Raw genomic sequence first — 22,295 nt, 5'->3', positions numbered from 1 at the left:
TCGGGGCGCGGGCGGGCAGCCAAGGCAGGACGGCCCGTCCTGATGGACAGCGGGGAGATGGGCTGATAGCCGGCCACACTCCCATCCCCACAGCCGGCATGTGTGGGTGGGAAATCATTTCAGCCCTTCTGCATTATCACGGCCTGGCGCTGCAGTCCATGGGCCTATTTGTCTTAGATTAGTGGACGGGGGAGGGGGCGCTGGCGGATGGCAGGGGTCAGCCTGGGGTCAGCTCCAGACACCAGGCCCAGCAGCTGGGTCAGGAGCCACTTCTTCTGGGTGTCCCAGGGAGGGGATCCACACTGTGCCTGGACTACTCCAAGCCTCCCCTGGAGGGACAGTTGCTCTGGGGATCCCCCCACCGGCCCTATGCCTGTCCTGACCTCCCCGCTCTGCAGCTGAGCCTGAGACTCAGTGAGGTGGAGCTGGAGCCCAAGGAGGGCTGGGTGTCCCCAGGAGGGCACCCTCCCTTCCCAGTTGTCACTGACCTCCTGTCCTGCCCTCTCTGAGGTGTGTCGTGGGGGATGTGGGTCTGCAGCCCAGGAGCGGGCAGGAGAAGGAGGAAGACTGAGCTAACCAATAAAGAAGTAAAAAGATGACACGTGGTGGGGGAGGCTCTGAGTAGAAGGAGGAAGGGAGCGGCTGTGACTCGGGTGGTCAGAGCAGCCCCCGCGTGCTGAAGGCCAAGCCCTGCGTCTCGGCGCCATGCATCAGGCAGAGGCACAGCAGAGGCCTGGGCCTGAGGCCAGAGAGGGCCCCGCTGGGTCTGATGCGAGCATGGGGGTGAGGAGAGGCAGCAAGCCCAGAGTGAGAGGCTCGTCATGGAGGGCCTGTGGTGGCAGACAGATGGATGCCTTGGCTGCCTGTTGCCCCCAGCCCGGAGCTCTTTCCCAAGAGCTTGGTCCCAAGGCCTGGGTGGGGGTCAAACCATCTGCAGCCCTAAGGCCGGCTCTCCCCTCATTCCTAGAGCTGGGAAACCCACGGGCACCACACGTGCCTGGAGCCAGGCCAAGGCTTCCCAGTGGCCAGACAGCTGAACCCTGGTCAGCGGCTCTTCCCCCGGGAGGTGCTGACCCCCTGCAGCCACAGCAGCCCTGGCCTGATGGAAGCCACCTTCATGGCCTGGTTCTGACTTTGACCTCTGCCCGCAACAAAAGCGCCTGGGCCTCAATATCCAGAAACCATGGGAGGAGAGAAGGCCGGCAGGCAGCTCTTTATCAAGGCTCAACGGCCATCCTGGGAGCTCATTCCCACTCATGCACTTGCACTTCTGTTTATTGAGTGCCTCCTGTGCCAGCCCCCATTATAGATCCTGAGGACACAGCATAAGAAAAGTAGACCCACATGCTGCCCCCGGAACTGCAGTCCCAGTGGAGAGTCAGCGCCAGGCCAGACCCCAAGCAAGGAGAGCAGCCAGTGCCTCTGGGGATTTGCACCAAGAGCTCAGCGGGCCAGAAGCACACCCTGCAAACACCCTGGGGAAACTGCCCCACAGAATGCAGCTGGTGCAAAGGCCCTGGGGTGGGGCCGTGTCTGGCTGACTTTGGGATCAGTGTGGGGGTTAAGGGGTGGGCAGGGCAAGACAGGAAGAGGAGGACAGGGCAGAGCCACGTGTCTTATGCAGGCGGGAACTGGTGCAGGTTTGTGCACAGCGGGGCAGGATCTGACCCAGGTTTTAACCGGACCCCACCAGCTGCCGTGTGGGGGTGGACTACAGGGGTCTCGGGGCAGACCTAGGGAGACCTGGGAGAAGGCCGAGTCTGACACGAGAGACAGAGCACCATCTGGGCAGACACCTGCAGATGCAGACTGAGGCGGGGAGAGGTGGGGCAGCCCCCGCCCCCAGCTCTGCCTGCCTCCCAGGGAGGCTTCACACCTGCCCATCCATCTTCTCTGGGCCCTGCCCCAGGGGGTCCTCACAGGCTCCCCAACCCCCTCCTCAGTGGGTGTGGACATCGCACTGGAAAACAGACAGCGGACATCCCACGAGGAGTGTGGCTGAAGCCCAGGTCCTCTGGCCGTCTCGGTGGCGGGTGGGGGCCCAGGCCTGGCTGCCTGCCACACTGCCCGCCGACCTCACCCGCCTTCCGGGAGTGGCTGTCTGTGGCCAGGGCAGCCTATCTCGGCCATGGGCACTAATCGAGTCTGCTTCCTCCTCCGCCCTCCCCGGCTTCCTGCCCCGGCCAGCCCACCCCCACAGCCCCGCCAGCACCTCCCACAAGTGTCTCTGCCTGTCCCCTCCTGGCCTGGCTGTGGCCAGGGTTGGTCCCCTCACCTCGCTGAGGCTGCTGCCTCCTCAGTAGAATGGCCACAGATGAACACCTGGGAGGACCCGGGGACAATGGGGACCGGCACCTGTGATGGGGAGCAAGTGGTTGGGCAGCTGCTGCCCTGACTGCCCTTGTTACTGTCACTGTGGTGGGCATTGTTTCCAGTATTGGCACCATTGCTTTTGCTGACACCAGTGCTGGTCCTGTTAATGGTACTGTCACTGTACTGCCACTGTTCTGGCACAAGTGCTGTTACTCTTACGGTACTGTCACTTGCTGCTACTGTTATCACCGCCACTGCTGCTAGTATTAGTACTATTATTGTCAGTAGAGCTGTCACTGTCAAAGCATTGCCACTATTACTGCAGATAGTGCTACTGCTGTTAGTTATAGTTACTAGTCCACGGTGGCAGTACTGTTACTGCCAGTAGTGCTATTGCTGTTCCTGGCACCAGTACTGTTGCCATCACTGTCACACCCAACTGGCAGGGCGTCACTGCTGGCACAAGGGCAGGCCCGGCTCCCAGCTGTCACCTCTCTCACTGGAGACCTTGGGCCAGTCGCACCCCATTCTGGGCTCAGGTTCCTCACCTGTGGGACAGGGACAGGACAGTCCAGGCCATCTGGAGCTCAGGCAGGGCAGGGCAGCAGGAGGCCGGTGCCACACACTTACTTGTTCTCAACATGTCTTGGGCTCAGCTCAGATCCCGGGGCACCTCGGTCCCCTCTGCTGGCCAACACGCACAACAGACCCTGCCTGTTCTGGGGCTGCCTCTGTTGGAGACACGTTAGGGTCTCTGTCAGGCCGTCCCTTCCCCACCCTGGCCTGGCTTCTCCACCTCCTGCCCCAGGAGAGAAACCAAGGAACCAGTGTAGTTGAGAACATAGCAGTGGGCAGCCTCATGTCAGCGCCATGCGTCATGGGCCACCGCCAGCCCCAGGGAGTGGGTTCCTGGATCAATGAGGAAATCGAGGCCAGTGAGGTGATGCGACTGTCCTGGGGTGAGACTCACTCAAACCCAGGATGGGCACGAGGCCAGCGACCCCCAACCGTGGTCCCTCCCCGCATCCCCATGACTTCACATGGCCTTCCTGAGAGGCCTCACACCCCCCGACGGCTGCGCGCTAATTTATTTATTTATTATTCCTCTATCTCTGTGCGTATCTTTTGATTTCCTCACTGCGTTTTTCCATTACAGTGGCTCTGGACGCAGCCGATAAGATCGGTCCCCGGAGATGGGACAAAGGGGCTGCCATTGGCTTGAGGGCTGGTCATATCCTGCCTGAAAGGGCCGAACACGGCCTGAGATGAGGCGAGATGCTATCTTGGGGGCTTATTGTGTCACGTGGGGGGGCTCTCCCGCCCTGCTCAAGGCCCCGCTTTGCCCCCCAAACCAGACGCCTCTGTGTCCGCCCTCCACCTCCCCTACCCCAACACAATGCCCAGGGTCTTGCAGGCCACGTGGGGCCCTGGACAGCAGCTCTGGCCCCACACACCGACCTGGGCCCATCCAGGGTCCACGATGAGTCGCCATGGGGCCTTCAGCTTGCCCCTCACCCCTCAGCCTATCTGTCCAGTGCTGCCAGGTGCAATGTGACCCCGTGGCCCTGTCCCACCCCAGCCTGGGCTGCCTGAGTGTCACGCAGCATGGCTTCACATCGACTCCACAGTTGTCTTCTAGGAAAGCAGCCCAGAAAAATAACTCAGGACAGGCCTGGGGCGGCAAGGAGACTTGTCACACCATGCTGAAGATAGGGAGCCATTTACTCATTTATCTATATGTGCTGTCCTGCAAAATATCTACGAAAAGAGGGGAAATTATCCTAAAAGAAGCAAACTCCACACAGATGCCCATGGGTGCACCTTCCTGCAGACCTGGGGCCACCACTAGAGTGGCCCCACCAACACCGCCATTCCCCAGGCACCAAGCCTTCAGCAGGTTCTGCCAGTGTCCCCCCACCCCCAGAGCTGCCCCTGGAGGAGGCGCACGCCATCTCTTTGGCAGGTGAGAGGTGGGAGGGCTCCTGGGGGCGAGGCGTGGAGGGCGACCAAGTACTGTGTAGCACGGCCTGACCTCCAGCTGGATGGCTGGACACAGTACTCCATTCAGGGTCCAGTGGGGAGCCCCAAGTGTTCCTGAGCAGAGGTACAGCGGGAAGGAGTGGTGTCTGGCATGTGGCCAGCCTGCTGTGCCCCCCCCCCCCCCAGGCCTCCTCGCCTTCCCCACCCTCCTCAGCCTCTGCTGGCCCCATCATCCTCCTGTTTCCCCTCAAGGAGAACGAGGAAGGACAGGGCACTGGACAGGAGATGGGGGCCTAGGTTTGAACTCACTGTGTGGCCAGGTTCTCTCTGACCCTCAGTCTCCTCGTCTGTGATTGAGTTGATCAGTGCCATGAAAGCAAGTGTCTGCAGCTTTTACGACTCACCGGAGCACCCCCTGCTTCTCAAAGACTCACCCCAGGGCAGAGGCCTGGTGCCCCAGCTAGAGCTGTGAGGCCCTCTCAAGGCCTCAGTCTCCCCACTTGTAGAAGCCTCCTTTGTAGGTGGAGCCCCTGAGACTGTGTGAAGTGTCCTTTCTGGAAGGACCTTTTCAGTCCCTAAAGGGCTCACAGTGCCTTAGGTGGTGGCTGTGTCCTTGTTTTCTTGTCCTCCCCAGTGCCTGCTTCAGTGCTTGCTGTTGCCCTCTGTTGGGGTGGGCGCCTGCCAGCCTGGGTAGGACAGGTCTCACCTGAGGCTGGGGCAGCACCCTGGGCCTCTGCCCACACCCTCACCAGCCCTCACACCCACCCCTCCTGCCCATTTACGCACAAGACAGGGCCCCCAAAGGCAAGTGAACAGAGTAAGCAGGTCCCAGGGGTCCAGGCCCCATGCAGGGAGCAAGGGTGCTGGCCAGGCCAGGGGGCTGAGAGGTGGGGAGCTGGAGGCCATCTTAAGGAAGAGCCCTCGGTGGCGTCAGGGCCCTGGAAAAACAGGGCAGGGGCCAGGGCGCTCAAGCCGATAGGAGGCAGATAAGGTAAGGAAAATACGTCCTGTGCAAATAGCTTATCGCACATCCTGCTTCCAGCCTGCCCACAGGACAAGGCAGGGTTGGGAGAGCCAGGGACCCCCACCCCAGTCCTCAGGCCTCAGGGTCCCCCAAAACCAAAGTCCCAGTGTCTAGGAACTAGCGGGGCTCCTCCCCACTTCACAGGTAGGAAGACAGAGGCTTAGGGCATTTAGCTTTCCAGAAGCCTGGAGACACCATGGGTCATGGTTTAGCTGCAAGGTGACTTGAAAGCTGTGGTTCTCAGGCTCCTTGGCCGTGGAGAGACATCGTCCATGGTGGGGAGCAGGAAAGGGCCCCCTCCCTTGGCCTGGCACACAGACCCCTAAGGGGTACATGGAAGGACTGTGGCCCCACTGGTCTCCCTGGGGCTCCTCCTGCTGGTCAAGTTGCTTGGCTGTGCCTGGAGAGGGCAGAGTTGGTGTCTGAGACTACGTCTCACCCAAGGAGCCCCATCTCAGGGGGTCAGACTGTGATTGGAGCTCGAGGCAGCTTCCCACCACGACCTCCAAGACCTGGCTCCGAGACTCAGAAAGGGTAGTCCTGGGTCAGAGCATGGCCCTCACCACCCAGCTGGACCCCAGTCTGCTGCCTCGTCTTGCGGGCAGACTGGGAGCAGGATGTGCGATAAGATATTATCCCACCCCAGCCCAACCAACCCTCCTTCCCTCAGAGCCACATGCTCCCTGGGACAGGCCACTGGACCTTCAGGTAGTGAGGGGCCCCCCCGCAGGCCCTGGGGGGTGGGCCAGGCCCCGCCCTGCATTGCTGGCTATTCCCGGGCAGTTCCAGCTCTGCCATTAGCTAGGGTCAGGGTTCAGCCTGATAAAGATGGGCTGTTGTTCTGTGTCAAAAAATCAATAATCCCCAGCGATGTTCCGAGCGATAGGGAGAGAAGTCCACAGGCAGCAGCTGGCAGGCGGGGCGGGGCAGGGGCTCCCACACCTGGGGGCCTCCCCACCACTCCCTCCTGTCTGTCGGCAGTTGGCCCAAAGTGACTTCAGGCCTAGGTCGGGGTTCGAAGTGACCTAGACTCTAGGCCAAGCTGTCCCCTCCTCGTCCGTCGCCCATGCTGCCTCTGTAGATGGGCAGCTTGGGAGACTGCCAGGCCCTCTGTGAGACGGTCAAGGCTCAGAGTAGCTGTGCCCCTGCTTGGGGTCACCAGGGGTGGCAGCCAGGCCTGAGGGGGCTGCTAAAGCCATGTAGGGGGGCTGTGGCCTTTGCATGGCATCCAGGGATGAGGAAGGACACTGCTTAGGAAAACAGGAGCAGAGAGGAGGCGAAACAGGGCCACAGGGCCCTCCCATGCTGGCAGGACCAACTGCCCTGTCTCCCAGGTGGTAGTGCCATCCACCTCCAAACACAGGCACGTGCATGCAGGGCATCCCAGGCGCTGTCTGTGACAGCTATCAGCGGCCCGGCCTGAGGGGCTGACGGTCTAGCGGGGAAACTGACAGTTGAATGAAAACGTCATCACAGGGCCCAGGAGGTGCTGAGAGCTTGGGGAGCAAGGAGGAAGCAGGGGTCCCACTGCAAGGTGGAGGCCTCTCAGGCACTTGGGGCCAGGAGCGTGTACAGAGGCTTCCCCGGGGTCCCCGCATGCTGTGGCCGTCACCATGCCTGGCACCTGCTGGTCCTGGCATGGACCATGCTGGAGCTCCCGCCCTGCCAGCCCCCTCTACCGTCAGCTCCCAGAATATCACCAGCCTGCCGGCTCAGCCTGGGCATAGTGCCTGGCCCCAGATGATGTGGGACTGAGCAGAACTTGGCAGGGAGCAGGCACTCAGGGCAGCAGCACACATCAGGTGGAGAGAGAACGGTGGCAGGTACATCAGGCTTTAAGCCCTCTGAAGACCTCAGACCTAGGGTGAGAAGGAAACCCTCCTCCAGGGAAGGCGTGGGCTCTGTGCATCCAGTCCAGCAGGTGGAGGCCACACTGGGCAGCGGGCAGTGGGCCCGGAGATGGGGCTGTGTGTGCAAAGCAGAGGGCACGCGATTGGGGAGCAGTGCGACAAGCTGGAGACCTCCGTAAGAGATGGGAACTGGGTCTTCCAGGGCGGGGGGCACCCAGGAACCCTGTGTCATGGAACGGGCAGTTCCCAGGAATTAGGCGCCTGCGCAAGTCCCCCTCTCTGTTTCCCCAGCAGGATGGGCTTGGGCCTGTTCACAGTTACATCCACAATGCCAGGCACTCAATGATAAAAAGTCACACAAACGACTGGGTGGGGCACGGCCAAGTGGCTGCCCCAGAATGGTGGAGGGGGTGGGGTGTGCACTGTTGCCATCCCAGGAGCAGCGGCAGTCACTGGGCTCAAGCCAGCCATGGCTCTGCAGGAACCAGAGCCCAGTTTCCCCAGCTTGGCCAGAGACTCCGGATTGCGTGGAAAATCTGATTGTCCAACAACAACAACTTAGTCCCATTTTTACATGCATCTTTGGCTTGCGACTCCCGGGCCCCTCCATCACCACTCCAGACCCCATCCCTCCTGCAGGGATCTGGACCTTCCGAGGCCCTGTGGAGGCGCCCCAGAGGGAGGCAGGGTGGAAACTCTCACCCCGTCAAGAGCTGGGCTACCGCGAGCCCTCGCATGGCTTCGCTCCCCGAGCAGGTGCTCAAGTATATGTCAGCGGCTCCCGTGGCTCCACATCTTATCTGGTGGGTGCCACCGCCCGCTTTCACGGTGACACACATCAGATTATTCCTTCCATCTTGGCCACACCAACTACCATGAGCTGAGGCCTCGGCTGCCTGGTCCCTGCAAGGGAGAGCTGGGGTCCTGCTGGACTTTCAGGATTGTTTTCTGCCCCTCTCAACTCAGTGGCTGCATCTGTGAATGGGGAAAGGACTTCTCTGAATGCCCAGGGCACCCAGCCACCTGATATGTGAGGAGGCACGGCCTGGGTTGGGGTCAGAGGGACCTGCACTCGACTCCCATGCCACTTGCTGGCTAGGGAACCCTGGACAAGTTCCTCAGCCTCTCCGAGCACTGCTTTCCCCTGGTGGAGAGCAGTAGAAAGGGCCTCCCGTCTTTCCCCAAAGCTCATTTTCACCATGTCACTTTGGTGCTTTGTCCCAGATGGGAAGCCCAAGGCATAAGAGGAGCAGGGTCTGTGCAAAGGGGCTGTGGCCACCAGTGACAGAGCCAGGGCTGGAATCAAGCCCTGGCCCATTTTTATTTCCTGGTTTGACATTCAGGTGTAGCTTGATCCAGGGTGCTCTGTGGCTCTGGGTCTCCTGGTCCTGAGGACCCAGGCTGCCTGAGCATGTTGGCCTTCTGCATGCCCTGAGAGGGTGGCTGGTTGGGAGGACAGCCTGAAGGACCACACCAACCCTCCTCCAGTAGACCAGCTGGGAGTCCCACCACTTCCCCCAGTTCCAGTGGAGAGGGCTCCCAGCTCCAGCAGGCACAAGGGCCTGGATGGGTGGCAGCCCTATGAGCCCCCACGGCAGCAGGAGAGCCCTCCTGCGGAGTGCGGGTTTCCTGCGGTGCACTTTGACCTCACCAGCTCGCCCAGGCAAGAAGGCATCGTCAGGCCCCTTGTAGATGGGGGAACGAGCCTCCAAGGCCCAGCCACAGCCCTCCCAGTGCCCCAGGACGGGATCTCCCCCTCAGCCCATCCCAGGTCCCATCTGAGACCTTGAGAGAGTCTCTCCCTCTGCGTCTTGGCTGCCCCATCCGTGAGCAGGAAACTAGGAAAGGGGCTGGCAGGGAGGAACCCAGTGGGTCAGGGATGTTCCAAGAAGCTGCTGGGACCCCCTGGCCATGAGTCCCCCCCTCCCTTTCTCACCAGGCTTGCATTTGTCCCAGCCAGAACTCAGGAGGGTCCCACATGAGGGAGGCCACAATGTCCACACAGGACAGACCCTCCCTCCCAACCAAGCTCTTGTGGCCACAGGCCCAGCCATGGGTTTGGGCGTTCAGATGGGCTCCCTTGCCTCAGCTCGGCCAGCCTATCCACCTGGTCAGTACTGGACTCATAGTCACAATCCAGGAGGGTCCTTCGATCCTGTCCACAGTCCCTGCTGGGTATATCCACATCACCAGGGCTCCACCTCCCACAGGCAGCTCAGGGCCAAGGGTGCCCAGGTGGGCGGTGGGGCTTCCCACCATCCCTGTGGTGCCGCGGCCATGTCCCGCCACCATGGAACCCACTGTGGACACAGAGTCAAGGGCTATTGGTCACATGGCACTGTTCTGAGCTGTTCAGGGAGCCCCATCACAGGAGGGGACTGACACCATCCTGTTTTGTGGATGTGGAGCCCAAGGCCCCGGGGGCAAAAACCAGGCTGAGGTCATGCAGGACTGCAGCTCAGCTGGCCCCACTGCTGCTGCGGCGCCCCGCACCCGGCTCTCCCACGTTACCTGAGTGCTCCCTGAGTGCCCTCTGTGTGCCGGGCCTTGTCCCCTACGCACCTTGTCCACTGTGTGGTCTCACCCCACAGCCACCTGTGAGGGAGGGGCTGTGATGCCCTGTTTCACACAAGAGAAAACCAGGGGCTGGGAGGGAAGTGACCTGTCCAGCTGGGACATGGCAGTGGCAGGAAACAAAGCCAGTTCTAGAGCTCATGGGGCTGGTGGAGGTTCACATGTCATTCCCAGCAGTTGGACTAATAGGAGTCAGACTCTACTCACAGTCCAGGGCAGCTCAGGCCTGGCAGGGCAGGGCCGGGGTTAGCTGCTGAAGCTGTAGGGAGGACAGCTGGACCCTGGTTGGTGGTGGCCGTACCGGGCAGGAGGAGGAGCCACTCAGCCTCCCTGGCCCTTTCCTGTTGTCTCTCTCTGCCCTAGGACCTCAACTGCCACCCAGATCACTGGCTTTTCAGTCAGGATGGTCAAGGAGGGGGAGGAAAGGGCTGGACTGGAGAGCCAGTGACCTTGGGCAAGTCACTCCACCCTCCGTAGAATGGGCACAGCCCCCCCGACATTTCAGGCTGTGAGTGGTCCCGTGGGGTGAGTGTAGTGGAGCCCAGCAAGTGTCGTGAGTAAACTTGTCCACACGCAGTGACACATCGTCACAGGAGAGCCTGTATTATGCCCCACACTGGGCCAAAGAGGACAGAGGGGCTGGCTCACCCTGCCCCAGCCCCAGCCTGCCCCACTGACCACAGCCACCCTGATCTGCTGTGTGACGTTGTGGGAGTCACTGGCCTCTCTGGGCCTTAGTTTCCATGTTTGTACAGGATGTGTTGGAATCAGCCATTCTCAGGGCCTGCACAGTCTGCGTACCAGCCTCCCAGCCTGCCCTGTTCTGTGCCAATGCCCACAGAGACTTCTAGAACCTGGGCAGCCTGGGGTTTTCCTTTCCTCCCCTTTGCTCTTCCCCCCCCCCCTTTTTGTGACTTTTATCAAAGGCGAACAGCGTGATCCCTTAGATAGGGCCAGGCCCAGCTGTGAGGGAGCCCCAGGGCGGGGCCAGTGGAGGGATAGGGCTAATGAGATAAGTGGGCGCTGGTGCTGACCCCGCTTTGTGCCAAGGAGGCCACCGGTCATTAACACAAATGGAGTCTGACCCGTTTGTGGAGGAGCCACCCTCAGGATGCCCCCTTCACCTGCCTCCCCAAGACTGAGCTGCCAGCCAGCCTGCTGGGGCCATTGCTCAGGCAGGGAAACTGAGGCCTGCGGAGGCCGGGTGGCTGAGCATAGTGGACTCAGGAGCCTGACAGCCCAGGTTAGAGCCCTGGATCCTCAGTCAGAAAGGAGCTCAGGTCTGGTCTTGGCCGAGTGGCTGTCCTCCCTCCTGTGTGACCTCAAGCAAGTTGCTTGAGCTTTCTTGGCCTACAGCATGAGCTGGTGAGAGTAGACCCTGCCTCACAGGCTTGTTGCCAGGGCTGGGGACTTTCGTCCACGTGTTGAGGGAGGCCTCCAGGGCCTTGGGAGTGGACCTGGAGCCCACGAGATTGAAGCCAAGTGTGAGGACCCAGCAGCTCAGGGCAGCCCTGGATGGGGCCCCAGTCCTCGGACGCCCACCAGGTGCAGCTCCTTGGCCCACCCGGCTAGCAAGGGGAGAGAGAACAGTGCTGGCCACACAGGTGGACACCCCCCACTTTAACCTCACAGCCATGAGCCCATCACGGGGCATGTCATGCTAGCATCCCCTTTGAGAGATGGGTAAACTGAGGCTCAGAGAGGGCATGCACACAACCACTGGCAAGCAAGGCAGAGGCAGGACTTGGCCTCAGGCCTGTTGATTCCATTCCCGGGTATCCTGCCCAAGGCACCCCAGAGGGCCCTGGACTCCAGCCCAATCCACCAGCCACCCCTCAGTTGGGTCCTGAGCCTGGCCTGGGGCTGGCAACACTCAGCTCTGCCTCCTTTTTCTGCCTCCCCCCACCCCACCAGTCCCCACAGGATATTGTTGGAGGGTTTTGAGACCTAAGTAGACATTTAAATCATATAAATATGCAAAACCTGAAATTTCTCATTTGGTTTCTCGCAAATGCTTGGGGGGAGAAATTGAATCCTGGCACTGCGTATTTGTTCTGGAAATAACGTTTGCAGTGTTATTTGCCTGAATAAATTAGTCCTTGTCCCAGTGCTGAGCTTGTAGTGATAGCCCCGATCCCGGTGGGGGGCCCATTTAGGCAGCATGGGGCCTGCCCCCTCCTTCAGAGAGGACCAGGCTGCAGATGGGAAACTGAGGTGACAGCAGGAAGAGTCAGCCACCAAACAGGCCAGCCACTCCCTCCCACCTCAGCCTAGAAAAGGGCGCCAAGGCTCAGGCTGTGAGCATGGCTAGGGGCTCTGGTTCAAATCCCACCTACCCGCTGTGTACCCCTGGGCTGGTTGCTGAACCTCTCTGAGCCTCAATCTCCTCTCTCCCTGTGTACATTAGGAGGAATCCCTGCAAATTGTGCCAGGCTTAGCTAAGGCTCAGTGAACTGGAGTTCTTGGAGATGAGGCATTATCCCCATTTTCCAGCTGAGGGGACATTTGGCCAGGACCTGGCTGGAGGTGACGTGTCTCTGCTGGGCTATTCCAGCTCTGCTCTGCTCTGGAGCTGGGGAGGAGGAAGCAGAGACCGGTCACAGGAGACTGCTAGGGAAGGAGGATACCTCCACCTGGAAGCCCACCCTGCCTGGCCCACCATTGGAACTGTCTGTGCCCATGGGTGCCTGGCCACCTCCTCCTGAGTTTCCCGGAACACCCAGGGCACAGGCTGTGCCTCCATCGTCCCTGGCCCGGGTGCAAGCACTGAGTCCAGAGGTCTGGGTCCCAGTCCATCCTCCAGCCCGAGTTCCCAGAGTGGTGTGGGCACTCCTTAGCCTCACTAGGCCCCAGATCTCCTGTCAGTGGGGTTGGGGGCTGACTGTGTCCACAGCCACCACTGTCTGCGTTCTCCAGCTATCTTAGAGGCTGTTTGGAAAAATAACTGTGTCTTCCTGCCCAGTGCTCTCTCTACTGGCTCCCATGCCAGCTCGGTGTCACTCTATCCTCTGGGGCCCGTTGCCCTCGCTCATTGATACTTTCATTCATTGTCAGCTTTGAACTGAGCCCTCATGAGGCACCCAGTGTATCAGGAGTTGGTGGCCTCACCCACACCCACTTTTCCAGTGCAATTTCACTTCTGGTTGGGAGAGGGTCTCTGTTAGCTGCTAACTGGACTATAACACCTGTTTCACCCTGTTTTTGCCTGGCGAGGGGCTGGGGGCAGAATCGTGAGCTGGAAATAGATTGTTTGAACCTATTGTGGAGGCTGAACATCACCTGGGCTGCTGCAGACAGTTGCAAAGGTTGTGCCCTGCACAAGGGCCCTGGGGTGAGCTGGGCTGGTTTAGACATGCTCCTTTTTCCAATCCAAGCACCTGCCATAGCCCTCATCCACTCCCAGGAGGCGCCCTTTCTAATGCACAGGCCTCAGAGATGGCTGACCTGGACCCTGGACCAGGGAGATGGATTGTCGTGGTGACCACTGCCTTGTCCCCAGCCCCATGCTCTTCCACTCCCTGGGCTCCCAGGAGACCCCTGTCCTCTCACCTTTCCCAGGCCTCCACCAGCCCCTGGCAAGCCCTGAGTGGTGGGTTCTGCCCCCAGCTGCCTTTATCAGGAGCCAGCCCTCTCTGGTGACGCGTGATACCCAGAAGATGGAGCAGCTGCCGTGGGAAGCGGCAGCCACGCTCTTATCTGGGAGGTTCGGCCCACAGCACACCAGCTCCGATTAGGGAGCAGGGCCGCTTGCCTGTAGTGCATGAGTGGGCCAGGTGGGGTGCAAGCACAGCCCCCTTCCCTTCCCCGGGAGGGTTGAGACAAGCTAGAGCTCGGGCTGCTGGGAGAGGGGCCTCAGCACCGCACAGGTATGGCAGGCAGGACAAGTGTGGATGCCACAGGTCTGTGTGTGGGGCAACCTGGGACTGCCCATGACTCCTCTTCTAGCATGCGGGGTGACCCGGGCCAGCAACCTCCTTCCCACTGTGTCCCCAAGTCTGGGGGGCATTCAGTCCACAGGTGGGGAAACTCAGAGCCTGAGTCCCTCCTCCCTGTGGAAGGGTGGGTACCAGCCTCAGGAGAAAGGCATCTTCTCGGTTACAGCAGGGGCTCCTGATGAGGGCTTGTGCCACAGGGCCTGGGAGTGGGCCCAAGAGTGCACGTGCTGGACACGGACAGGAAAGCAGGGGTCATGGCCACTTAACGTGACCTGTCTTTTCCACCTGTGGGTCCAGGTATGCCCACAGGGGCTGCTCAAGGAGGGGTCCTCTGCCCCCCCCGCCACAGCCCCGGCAGGAGGACAGAGGCCCAAGTGCAGGCCCCCATCCCAAGTAGCTCAGAGCATCTCTGACAGTCCAGGTGATATTCTGGATGCTTCCCCTTGGCCTGACTGCCTGGGTGGTGGGGATGGGGGAGGTGCGCAGTTCTCAGGCTCAGTCCATAGGGAGCTAGGACCATCAGATGGCCGGACAAACAGATAGACCAGGGAGCACGCAGCAAGCTCCCTTTGGGAAGCCTCTTCAACCACACCCACCCCTGAGGGCCAGCCGGGTGACCAGAGACGCAGACACACCCAGGACGCGAGGGACCAGGACCCTGGTCACCATGATAGTGATGGGGGAGGGGCTCTGGAGCAGCACCCAGGTTAGATCCTGGCACCCGCTGCCTGCTATGTGGCCTCTCGGGGTCCCTGTTTCCTCATGTTCACAAGGGATAAACTTCTTAGGAACAGGTGACTGCATGTCCCCCTAGGGCCATGTGGTGCTGGCCTGCCCCATCCCTGTCCTTGATGATGGGACCCAGCTTGCTGGTCACCTGCTCAGTGCCAAGCCCTGCAGGGGCAGGGAAGGAGCAGGACCCTGCATCTGGGTGTGCTGGCAGAGGATGTGGCCCTCGTGGGCAGCCATGGAGTGACGGGGCCTCTTTCTGTGGTGCCCCCAGCCCTGGCTCTTCCCCTCCTTGGGGCTGATAAGGGCCAGGGCCTCCTCGGCCTCTCAGTCCTGGTTCATTGCCATCTTATCTGCCCCGGGGAAGACAAAGACCCAGTGAAAACGTTTTAGCAGGGTTTCCTGGCGTATTTACGTGCTATCGCTACCATTAGGCACTCAGTTATCTGATAATCAGGCCCATTAAGGCCACAGCCTGGCCCATCGGGCTCCAGGAAGTGGGGCCGCCATAGGGCTCCAGCCAGGGGACCAGGCCAGGCCACGTGAGGCCCTGGTGGTCTGGCAGCCTTGGCAGCAGGCAAGGCACAGGTGGCCCAGCCTTCCCAGGCAGAGGGTGTGTGGCCAGGGGGGCCCACCCTTGGGGGAGGGGCCGCTGCCCTCATGGAAGAGGCTGAGGCTCAATCAAGCAGGGCAGGTAAGGCCCAGGCTGCAAGGGCCATGCTCCCCCGAAAGGCTCTGGAAGGCTCCCTCCTGCGTCTTCAGCTCCCAGTGGCTGCATCACTCCAGTCTTTGCCTCCAACTTCATGTAGCTTCTCCTGTGAATCTCTCTTTACTGTTATTTCTCTTTACTGTTATTAAGACACTTGGATCTAGGGACCGCCTGATAATCCAGGTATCATCTCAAGATCCTTAATTTCATTTGCAAAAGACCCTTTTTCCAAATAAGGCACATTTACAGATTGCAGTTGGACATTTCTTTTGGAGCCACCATTTGGCCCACTGCACGGGATCACACAGGTCACGTGCAGTGTGGCCGGGTTCCAACCCCATCCAGCCCTGCAGCCCAGCCCGGTGAGAAGGATTCACAGGGGCTCACAGCCACCGCTCAGGCCTGGCCACAGGCGCTGTTGGCATTGTCTCTCTGAGGCCCACCAAGCCCCAGAGAAGCTCTTGCTATAGGGGCTGACTTGGCCCCCAGAGCCCAAGAGCCGGTCATCATCTCACAGGGCCGCCCTCCCTCCTCTGCCCCACTAGGGGACGGGGGTGCTGCTGGAGGTGGACTTGACCCCTCAGGAGGTGGGCTGGGCGGTGCCCGGCCGGGCATGCCCCCCACCTACAATGTCTCTCTCTGCAGACGAGCTGGAGCTGGTGCTGCAGGATGGGCAGAGGCGCGTACGGGCCCGGCTCAGCCTCGCCGAGGGCCTGTCCTGGGGCCCATTCCACGGGAATATCCAGACCAGAGCCGCATCCCCCGGGCAGGCAGAGCTGGTAAGGAGCCCCAACCTCAACCCGCCCACCAGACACAGGGTAGCATCCAGTCCAGGACACAGGCCACTTCAGCCCCCTGAGCTAGACCTGGGTCAGCCCAGATGCTCTGGCCATTTTGCATGGAACCTGTTAGGAGACACAGGCTGAGATGTTGGGACCCAGAGGATAGGGAGTAATTAACTGAGGCCCCAGGACAGCTTCCTGGAGGAGGTGATGTGGGGCCTTTGGCACCTCAGGGAGGGCTTCCTGGAGAAGGGGTTCTTTAAGTCGGACCTTAACGGATGAGTCAGAGTTGGGGCAGAAAAGGGAAGGTGTTCACAGGGTGGAAGCAACATAGAGCAGAGTGAGGGGCTGGCCCTTGTGGTGTTGGGGACAGTGGGGAGGCCAATGGCTGGGTTGGCCTGTGACTGGGGAGGCCAACGGCCAGGTTGGACCGTGGCTGTGTTGGACTTTAGCTGGGTTGGCCCATGGCTGGGTTGGCCCACGGCTGGGGAGGCTAATGGCTAGATTGGACTGTGGCTGGATTGGCCTGTGACTGGGGAGGCCAACAGCTGGGTTGGCCCATGACTGGGAAGGACAATGGCTGGTGTGTTAGGCCATTTTGGGTTGCTTATAACAAAATACTTGGAATTGAGTGATTTATAAAGAAAATGAAATTTATTGCTTATAGTTTGTGAGGCTAGGAAGTCCAAAGTCCATCTGGTGATGGTGACAGTAACCCAGGGATCTCACATTGCAAGATGGTGGAAGCAGGGAGAGCGAGAAAGACAGACTCTCTTCTTCTTTTAAAGCCCTAAGGACCATACACTTGACCACCGTTTTTAATCCATTCACTATGGCATGGTCCTACAATCCAATCACCTATTTAAGGCTCTACCTTTCAATTACCATAATAGGATTTCCCACCCTCTTAACAGTCACAGTGGGGGCTGAGATTCTAATACATAAACTTGGGGGACACAATTCAAGCTTCAGTGAGTTTTAGGGAGACATAATTCAGTCCACTATACCTGGGTTGGCCCATGGCTGGCGAGGCCAGTGGCTGGGTTGGCCCATAACTGGGGAGGCCAATGGCTGGGTTGGCCCATGGCTGGCGAGGCCAGTGGCTGGGTTGGCCCATAACTGGGGAGGCCAATGGCTAGGTTGGCCCATGGCTGGGGAGGCCAATGGCTGGGTTGGCCCATGGCTGGGGAGGCCAATGGCTAAGTTGGCCCGTGACTGGGTTGGCCCGTGGCTGGGTTGGCCAATGGCTGGGTTGGCCCATGGCTGGGGAGGCCAATGGCTAAGTTGGCCCGTGACTGGATTGGCCCGTGACTGGGTTGGCCAATGGCTGGGTTGGCCCATGGCTGGGGAGACCCATTGCTGGGGAGGCCTGTGGCTAGGGAGACAGGTTTTTCAAGTGCTCAATATGGCTGCAGCAGAGGGTGAAAGAGTCATCCCATTTCTATCTCTGTGGGTCCTTCTGATGACAGAACAGAGCATCATTGGTGCCACGGTCTTCACAGCTCCCCACACTTGTTGATCTCCTTTGTCACAGAGCAGTTCAGTCCCTGCCTGGGCACAGCCTTCCGAGGGCAGACCCTTCTGCGGACACCGACCCCGCTCTGGTGTTTGTCTTGGATTTCTTTCTGAGGCTACCTTCTATTTATGGCAAGTCGGTCTGGTTTCCTCTCGCAGCAGATACACAGGCTTTTTTTTCAATACATTTTAGTTACGAAAGGGCGTGGAGGTACAGAAAACTAATGAGCAGCCTCAGGCAGCAGCGGGGCAGCACACGGCATGACGGGAGCGGGAGGGGTTCATGCACACAAGCGTCCTGCAGGTGCCCCCCAGCCCTGGTGGCACATACCTAGGAGGCTAAGCAGCACCCAGGTCAGTCCCCTCAAGCCCAGGCTCAGGTGCCCCCAGTGTGCAGGCGTAGCCATGGCCTGGGCCTTTTGTTTCCTGACATGGCATTCAGGCGTGGTTTGATCCAGGGTATGCACTGGCTGGCTGGTACCACACAATGCTGGGTCTCCATATCCACAGCCTAAACAGGCGAGGACAGGGCTACAGGCCAGCACACCTGGCAGTTAGAGCCCCCATTTCTCAACCTTGAACACACAGCAGCAGGAGCTTAACCCACAGCAGCATGCATGGGACTGGTGGCACACAGCAGGCAGAACCTCAGCTGCAGACCCTGGGACCCAGCGCTCACAGCCCCGCTCCATCCTGCATATGCAATAAAATCTGGGCTGTATGGTTGTGTTGGGTCAGAATCTCTGTGTTGGGGCCAGGCCTCTGGATGTTGGAAAAGCCTCTTGGGGTTGTACCCCTGCCGGGCCCCCCACATGGTCTTTCACAGATGAGGGGTCAGCTGAGAGGGGCAGACGCTTGTCCCAGGCTGCCCAGCAAGTCAGCAGGAGACTGGTCCAGGCCAATGGCCAGGCCATCCCCATTGTACAGGGTCCAGATCCTGGGGTCTCCTGCCATCAGGCCATTTCCTCACTGTGTATCCCTAGGCAGGCCCCCGCCCACTCTGAGCTACTATTTCCTCAGCTCTGGGGACCTTGGCAGGACACGGGGTGGGAGCTGAAGCTTCCTTTAGACCTGAGCCTGCAGACCTGCCAACCTCCCTGCAAAGGAGAGGGTGGGCAGAGCTGCAAGCTTGTCTGTGAAGGGGGAAGCAGACGGCACACCAGCCTGCCAGTGCAGCTGGGCAATTTCATGATAATCTGCCAGTGGTGCTTGACACAGGGCGTGGCATAGGAGGGACAACAGTCTTGCGCCATGGTTAACAGTGGAAGCTCCAGGGTGGCAGGTTTGGGCTCCATGCAAGGAGCCAGATTTCAGCTCCACTGTGGGAAGGAAGCAGTGGTGTTTAGAGTGGGTACTACAGAGAGTGAGCTCCCCGTCGCTGGAAGCGTGCAAAGGGCAGTTGACTCTTCTGGGATGTAGGGGCACTGGGAGGCATTTAATGGTTGGAAGGAGAAATGAATGGGTGGGCTGGGAGCTCCAAGGCTGTCATCTCTGAACTCTGAAAGCGCCAAGAAAACCCATACGTAGTGACCAGGAACACAAGCAAGAGTGTCTGAGAGCCAGGACTGGGGGTCTTGGTGTGTTCTGCACCTGTCTCTGCTCCCTGCTGGGGTCGGTCAGCCCCATCCAGGATAGCCACATGTACATTGCAGACATGCTCCGCACACCCTCCTTACACAGGGCCCTTCATTTCCTCCCCCCAACCCTATGAGGCAGTACCACTGTCCCATTTTACAGATGAAAAAACTGAGGCTCTGAGAGGTTAAGTGACTTGCCCAAATCACCAGGATCAAATAGCAGAGTAAGAATTGGAAGCCACCTCTGCCCATCCACCAGAGACCCCCACAGGCTCTTCAACAACAGCGTTGAGGGGGGTGCCACTGGAAGCCTGGCCTTGGCCCCACCTGCCACTCCTTGCCCCAGCCTCGCCCAGCCACCAATATCCCCTCCCTTTCCACCTCCCTCCTCTCCAGGGGTTTTGTCCTGTCCAGTGGCTCAGGTCAGCCTGAGGAGACTGGCACCAGAGTAGGAACCCTCCCCACGCGGCCAGATAATGTCCAAGGGGAGTGGGGGAGCGAGGGCCAGAGGAGACTTTGAGGCTGTTGCAGAGCAGCCCGGGAGGAAGAGCCTCCCCTGCTCTTCCCTGGCCCAGGCTTTATCTCCTGCAGAATTAAATCCGTGATTAACCCTTATCTCCCCAGCTAGGCGCTATCTCCGCCTCGGCGCCAAGTGTCCAGACACCGTACAAGATGATTGATTTCTTAAAGATACGCACGCCTTTCTGATACTTCATTTATTGTCTAAATATTTTTGCTAACATTTCAGCGGGCCCCTTATCGAGCTCGGTTGATGGGTCCCAGCTCTCTCCCCCGTGCTTTCCTGAGGAAGACATCGCCTCCTGCCCCAGATTGTCCTGTCAGCCACCAGGCAGTCTGTCTTCTCTCTTTGCAGAGGGAGGAGGGAGGGGGTGCGGATCAGATGCGGTCACCCTTTCCCGCTGTCCTCCTCAGGGCTGGGGGCTGCTCACAGGCAGGGGAGAGTGGGGGACAGGGTGGCTACCCCACAGTCTCCTGTGCACCACACATTGCAAGTGAGCACCCAGAAGGGAAACTGAGCACACAGAGCCCTAGCCAGGCATTGAGAGTCTTGGTTCTGGCACTGACTTGCTGTGTGACCTAGGGCAGGTCCCTTCCCTGATCCAGCTGCAGCTTCCACTGCTGCCAAACCAAGGGTTGGAGGAGAGGTTCCTCAGGGCCCAGCCAGCTCCAAAATTTACAGTCATGGGCTGACTGGTTAGCTCAGTGGGTTAGAGTGCAGCCTTATAACCCCAAGGTCACTGGCTCAGATCCCATACCAGCCAGCTGCCCAAGAAAAAAAAAAAAGTCAAAATTTACAGTCAGATACAGAAGAAATGCTGATGATGGATGGGTGGTGGGTGGGTGAGTGGACAGATGACTGGATAGGTGGATGGGTGGATGAATAGATGGATGATGGATGGGTGAATAAATGGATGGATAGGCGGATGGATGGATAGATGGATGGATGGATGGATGGGGTGGTGGGTGGATGGGTGGGTGGGTGGATGGGTGGGTGGGTGGATCAATAGATGGATGGATGGGTCGGTGGGTGGGTGTATGGATGGATGGATGGATGCGTGTGTGGATGGGTGGATAGATGGATGGATGGATGGATGGGTGGGTATGTGGGTGGGTGGATGGATGGATGGGTGAGTGGATGGGTGGGTTGGTGGATGGTGGATGGATGGATAGATGGATGGATGGGTGGATGGATGGATGGGTGAGTGGATGGGTGGGTGGGTGGATAGAAAGATGGATGGATGAGAAAATGACCAACTCTTTCACCCCAGCCTGGCCCATGCTGACTCTGTCCATCTGCCTGTCCAGTTGTCACCCACTTCAGCCATGAGGCCACAAAGGCATCAGTGAGATCAGCCCATGGTTGCCAAGCAGGACAGTAGGTCCAGTAGGAAAAGCCCCCACCCTAGAGGCTGAAGTGGAACCACCCAGGCCCCAACCTGCCATGTGGCTTTGGTTGAGTCTTCTCCCGGGGATCGGTGGGGAGGGGACTTTGGGTCAGCCTCCCCAGTCTATGACCCATGATGTCCTGAGGCTCCCTCATCTGAGGATGGGGCCATCACTTCTGGAGGCACCACAGCTGCACAGGGCCGAAGGCAGGCATCAGGGGCCTCTTGGCAAGGCTGGGGGAGCTGAGCCAGGTTCCTCCCCACTTTGGTTTTCACTGACATCTGTAATAGGTAATAAATTCAAAAGGGACAGGGGATACCCAGGGAAAGCCTCTCCCCACCCAGCCCCCAAGCAGTCCCTGTGCCCACTTTCTGGTGACTTCCAGCACACCCCAGCCCAGCTGTGCACACTACTTCTTGGCAGATGGGACAAACTGCATGCCACTCTGTATTGCTTTGACCAACTTCTGAAACCTTTCTGAGTGATCTGCGTCATCCCTGTCCTCTTCCCCACTGTGCGGGGGTCTGGGGAGCACCACTGCAGACCTAGCCCACCTTAGTGCCAGCTGGGGCCATCCAGTGCTGAGAGGGGACAGCAGGGGACAGCCTCAGCATCTTGCTTCCCGCCTGTCCCTCCTCGGCCTTGAGCCCCAGCCTGAGGGCATCAAGCTTGGAGTTGGGGAAACTTGGCCTGGCGCCAGCCATGTGACCCGTGCTTTATGCAGGGCCCTTGGCTGTCTAGCCTCAGCATTCCCACCTGAGACACAAGTCACACTATGAACATGCCCTGGCAGTGGGAGGCTCCTGACCACTAAGGTCTCCTGAGCACCACAACCTGGGTGTCTCGCACAATTTTATTCTCCCACAGTTCTGTGTGAGAAGGGCTGGCCCCCTCTGGGGTCTCTGAGGGAGACTTTGCTCCAGGCCGCTTAGCTTCTGGCATCTCCAGCCATCCTGTGTTCAGTGGCTTCTAGACGTGTTGCTGCAGCCTCTGCCTCTGTCTTCACGTGGGTTCTCTCTGTTCTCTTTTAGGGACATGGGTCATTAGATTTAGGGCTCAACCCAGTCCAGAATGATCTCATCCCTGATCTTTACCTTAATCAGATCTGCAAATAAAGTCAAATTAACAGGCTGCGGTGGACATCTTTGGAGGCCACCACTTAGCCCACTGCACAGGGCTAGTGAGCACCCAGCTGGGGCTCAGCCCAGGTTGGGCCCTGGAGGCAACTGTCAGGTCTAGCCTTGACTGGGCACTGGGCTGAGGGGGAGGATGGCATGAGGTGCCCTGCGGCTATGGGGAGGCGGGGAGACAGGAGACCCGTCAGTCCAGGCCTGCCCCTGGCCTTGCTGGGTCCCTGGGAACTGTGTTTCTCCATGCCTCAGTTTCCCTGCCTGCAGTG

At 59.5% G+C, this 22,295-nt stretch overlaps 1 protein-coding gene across 1 annotated transcript in view; it reads left to right on the top strand.

Moving 5' to 3' along the window:
• ZFPM1 (zinc finger protein, FOG family member 1) overlaps nt 1-22,295 on the top strand; it is a 47,801-nt gene that overhangs the window by 11,269 nt on the left and 14,237 nt on the right. The window contains exon 4 of the mRNA XM_063110091.1: nt 15,760-15,893. Coding sequence (XP_062966161.1) covers nt 15,760-15,893 — 134 coding nt within the window. The remainder of the gene's footprint in view (nt 1-15,759; nt 15,894-22,295) is intronic.

Source organism: Cynocephalus volans, chromosome 10 (assembly GCF_027409185.1).
Source record: "Cynocephalus volans isolate mCynVol1 chromosome 10, mCynVol1.pri, whole genome shotgun sequence".
Lineage (NCBI taxonomy): Eukaryota > Metazoa > Chordata > Mammalia > Dermoptera > Cynocephalidae > Cynocephalus > Cynocephalus volans.
Note: the sequence above shows the minus strand (reverse complement) of the source record. Positions and strands in the feature narration are given on the sequence as shown.